This window comes from Solanum verrucosum, unplaced genomic scaffold (genome assembly GCF_900185275.1).
Source record: "Solanum verrucosum unplaced genomic scaffold, falcon-dt-bn FXZP01000237.1, whole genome shotgun sequence".
In the NCBI taxonomy this organism is placed as follows: Eukaryota; Viridiplantae; Streptophyta; class Magnoliopsida; order Solanales; family Solanaceae; genus Solanum; species Solanum verrucosum.
The window spans coordinates 113,773-117,428 of record NW_026020069.1 but is presented as its reverse complement, the minus strand read 5'-3'; the positions used below and the strand labels follow the sequence as shown (position 1 = coordinate 117,428).

The window sequence follows — 3,656 nt, the reverse complement described above, 5'->3', positions numbered from 1 at the left end:
ACACTATAATTAGTAAAGAGGAGAAAATATATTTCAAAACTGTAACATCAAAGTCATGACAACTAAAAATATACTAATGCCATGCTATATTCAACTTAGTCTTCATAGCCAACTAAAAAGTAAAATTAAAATTATCACACCTAACTAGAAATCCCATTGCAGCTCTAGTTGATCATATACCTGTGTTTGCTCTTTTCATGTGCTAAGACAAAGTGCAGAAAGGAAAAAAAACAAACAGAAACATTTCAGTTTTTAATCTGGCATATCACAAAACTCATTCATTACAATGAGAAATAGACAGTTGAATCACACATTATATTACATGAACTCGATTGACTATGTACAGATACGTGTTGGATAAGCGTGTATTTATACATCCAGTACAGGTACATGCAGTTTTAATGTATATTGAAAGTTGACACAAAGTATATGTCACACTTGTGGATACTGCTGTGGCTTAGCTAAAGCTATTTTTCACTTCTCAGATTAGCAGCTCAAAAACATCTGCTAAACTGTACCTTGTTGCGCGTCAGCTCTCAAACCTGTTTCAGCTTAGGTAGCTGAAATTGTGTCTTGAACTATATACTTTTGATCAACTTTTTCTTCTAAATTCATTCGTCTTTCATTCAAATCCATCGACAGTACTGAGTTTGATCAGAAGGATACGACAGACTCAAGCAATTCATGTGAAATTAGGTAACGGAAAGTGAAGTTGTGAGGAGTCCACTCAATTTTCTTCCATAACTTCCCCTGAAATTTTCTTGTAAAATGTTCAGGCAACGCGAGCTCTATCATTTCCTTCAAGCCAGAAGGGCACAAATCAACCTCCTTCACATAAGATTCCACATTCTTGGGGAGAACTAGTTTTTGTTCCTTGCGTACACTTGTGTTTGTTTGAAGGTACTCTTCTTTAGCCACTTCAAGCTCCTGGAATACTCTCTTAGGCGTGTACAACCGTAGCTGGACATATTTCATTGAATGAGAAGCCAAACAAAACGAGACAAGTATCAATGTAGAAAGATAATTTCTTCTCTTATATGTAACAAGATTCTAAATGATATCAATGCTTATGTTCAAATCACTGAAAGATAGATAAAAATATAGCTAGCTCAACCAATCTGCGCGTACCAGGGCATCAGAATGGCTTCCTGAGCATAGAGCAAAGCGTAGACGAGGGTCTGGATGCTCTATTGCATATCCTTTTCTTGCATCTCCAGCCTTAAATTTTTGTTTTGGGAAGAACAATGATTGAATCCACTACATGCAAAATTAAGTTCAATAAGCATCATTGAGAACATACACAGTGACTAGAACAGTTAAAACTCCTTATTGAAGATACGATTCACGAGTCAGCTAACAAATGAACAATCTATTATGCATGAAACAGAGGAAATCAGGGGACTAAATCCAAGTACAAAAACAAGAATGTGATTTACCTGACCAGGACGGGGCAATCGACATCCTAGTATAGAACTCTGAATCATCTCCACACTTACTGTATTCCCTCCAATGTTATAAGCAGCCTGAAACATATAATTTTCCAAGTTATAACCACCTCAGTAACACAACTTTTTCACAGATATCGGGCTGTTATGACCTTGAGAAGTTGAGATACTCTCTTGAGAGTACTTCGTGGAATCCCATAAACCAAGAACGCCTGAAATATATAAATGCTCGTTAGTAACTTTGATATGCAGTAAAAGATCTTCATAGAACTTATAGCTACAGATATGTTATTACATGCATCACTAGTGCATTGTGGACATTAATCCAGAAAGCTAGCTTCTCGTCATGCCTCATTTTTCTAGGATCAACTTCCTTCAACTTCGAGACAAGATACCTGTATTGACAAGTTGAATACCTTTCATCACTTACAAAACTCAGCAGGCTTACTGAAACACCATACGTTACATATGTTCAAATTACGGAGATCCAGTTTCTACAAGCAATTATCATTAGCATTAGACGTGTAGATGTACCGAAAATATCACAGTATATGTAAAAAAAAAATAGCTTAATCTTCAAGATCACTTTACAGACATAACATGTTTTTAGTACCAATTCTTTATTTGAGAAGAGGAAAATGCAGACTACAATTTGGGTAGTACTTAGTAGCTTACCTAAAATGTTGTAACATGCGATCCACACCATCTAAGCTCTGTTTATCTCGACAGAGCCCTTGTACTTCAGTCATTGTGAAAAAAGATCCATTAAATTCTCTTGGCTCTTTTATGTGAAAAGGGTTATTCAGTGTTGAATTAGATGAACTTTCTTCACATTGTAAAATCCCCATATCATTCTGACCTTGCTGAACTGATGATGATGATAATGAGATTGGAGAGAATGGGTAATCATAGCTGAACAAAGGGGGATCAGCAATCTGAAAATATATGGCTGAAATACACTTAATCATTTCTTCAGACAGCTGATTTGGGGCATGATGAAAGTGATTTGAAGTGCCATTAACAGAATGATCCGGCGCTGTCCAATTTGAAGTTGATACCTGAGCATGCTGGTTGCAATCACATCATCCAATTTGGCATTGTTAGTTGCATCACAAATAGATACGTCACCTGGGTCTAACTCTACCCCAAAAGCTAGCTTATGAAGAGAGGGGATTGTCAAAAACAGAGTGCATTACTTACCTCGAGCATGGATAAAGGCAAAGAATGGTATGAATCTAGAGCATCAGCAAGAACTCCAACTAGAGGTGAAGGCTTGAAAGAAGCAGCAACAGCAGTGTGAGAGAGTGATGAATGGCATCTCAGAATTGAAGTGTCAACTAGACTTGGATCTCCCAATCCTTCTACTGGTGGCATACAAGGACTCGTATTAGTTATTTTATTTTCCTCGGTGATGATGTTGTTGTGCTTCTTCATTTCTTTTGTTATTGTTGTGTCATCCAGTGATTGTAAGCGCTTAGCAAATGTATTTCGATACATTGATAGAAGATACTTCTCCAAATACATAATTTCCAGCTCCAGAAGAGCAACTTCCTTAATTAGATCTTCATGAGCAGAGTTATGAAGTTCAGTGCCTCCTGGTAATTGTGTTTTGAGATCTTCATTACTCTTGTGTAGCCCCATTAACAACAAGAATACTAAGGTACAATTTTTCTTAGATCAAAACTTGTATATAATGGCTAAGATGTTTCAATTAATATATTTGTAATCAGTGTTATGCTGTAGCATTCCATCTGCCAATCAAAGTTGTTGCAAACAAAGTGGATGTTATCATTGTTTTTGAAACAACCTTTTTCTCCCTCTCCTTTAATAAAGCTAGTAGTAAAAGAGTTGAATTTCAGATCAACTATTCTATTGTGAAATAGTGTTCACTAAGCTACCACTTTTTGTTACGTTGCTCCGACTCTTTGAAAATGTTATTAGGTGCATGTTGGATCGTTCAAAAATAGTGTATTTTGATAATACTTTTTATAGAGTCCGAACAACTTAACATTTTTTGTCAAGTTACTTGAAAAAATCATATCCTACATTTTTAAAATTCTATATGTGAAACTCTAGTATATTCTCTTAGGAGGTATAAAGTATAATAATATCAGGATAAAATGTAGGATTGTTTTATTCTGCGTTTAGTTGGAAGTATTTTGTAATTGTTGGATTATTTATCCCACCAATTTTTACCTTAGAACAAGTTAT

At 35.6% G+C, this 3,656-nt stretch overlaps 1 protein-coding gene across 2 annotated transcripts; it reads right to left on the bottom strand.

Moving 5' to 3' along the window:
* Positions 1-265: 265 nt before the first annotated feature.
* On the bottom strand, positions 266-3,335 carry LOC125823807 (uncharacterized). Of its 2 annotated transcripts, XM_049503194.1 has the most exons (7): positions 2,646-3,335; positions 2,121-2,512; positions 1,741-1,840; positions 1,598-1,657; positions 1,437-1,523; positions 1,129-1,257; positions 266-960 (listed from the first exon to the last, which is right to left on the bottom strand). In XM_049503194.1, the coding sequence occupies exons 1-7, from the start codon at positions 3,084-3,086 to the stop codon at positions 655-657; spliced, it is 1,515 nt and encodes a 504-aa protein (XP_049359151.1). In that variant the 5' UTR covers positions 3,087-3,335; the 3' UTR covers positions 266-654. The 2 variants fall into 2 exon arrangements, with proteins under 2 accessions (XP_049359151.1, XP_049359152.1); XM_049503195.1 differs by lacking the exon at positions 1,129-1,257 and having other exon boundaries at positions 648-960.
* Between the last annotated feature and the right edge of the window lie 321 nt (positions 3,336-3,656).

What these genes read in the sequence shown, in the direction of transcription:
- LOC125823807 (XM_049503194.1), bottom strand. Translation starts at nt 3,086, where the DNA reads ATGGGGCTACACAAGAGTAATGAAGATCTCAAAACACAATTACCAGGA. An exon ending in TGCCTTTATCCATGCTCGAG is followed by an intron (nt 2,513 to 2,645) that starts GTAAGTAATGCA and finishes GATTGCAACCAG; the next exon opens with CATGCTCAGGTATCAACTTC. An exon ending in GAGTATCTCAACTTCTCAAG is followed by an intron (nt 1,524 to 1,597) that starts GTCATAACAGCC and finishes TATATGTTTCAG; the next exon opens with GCTGCTTATAACATTGGAGG.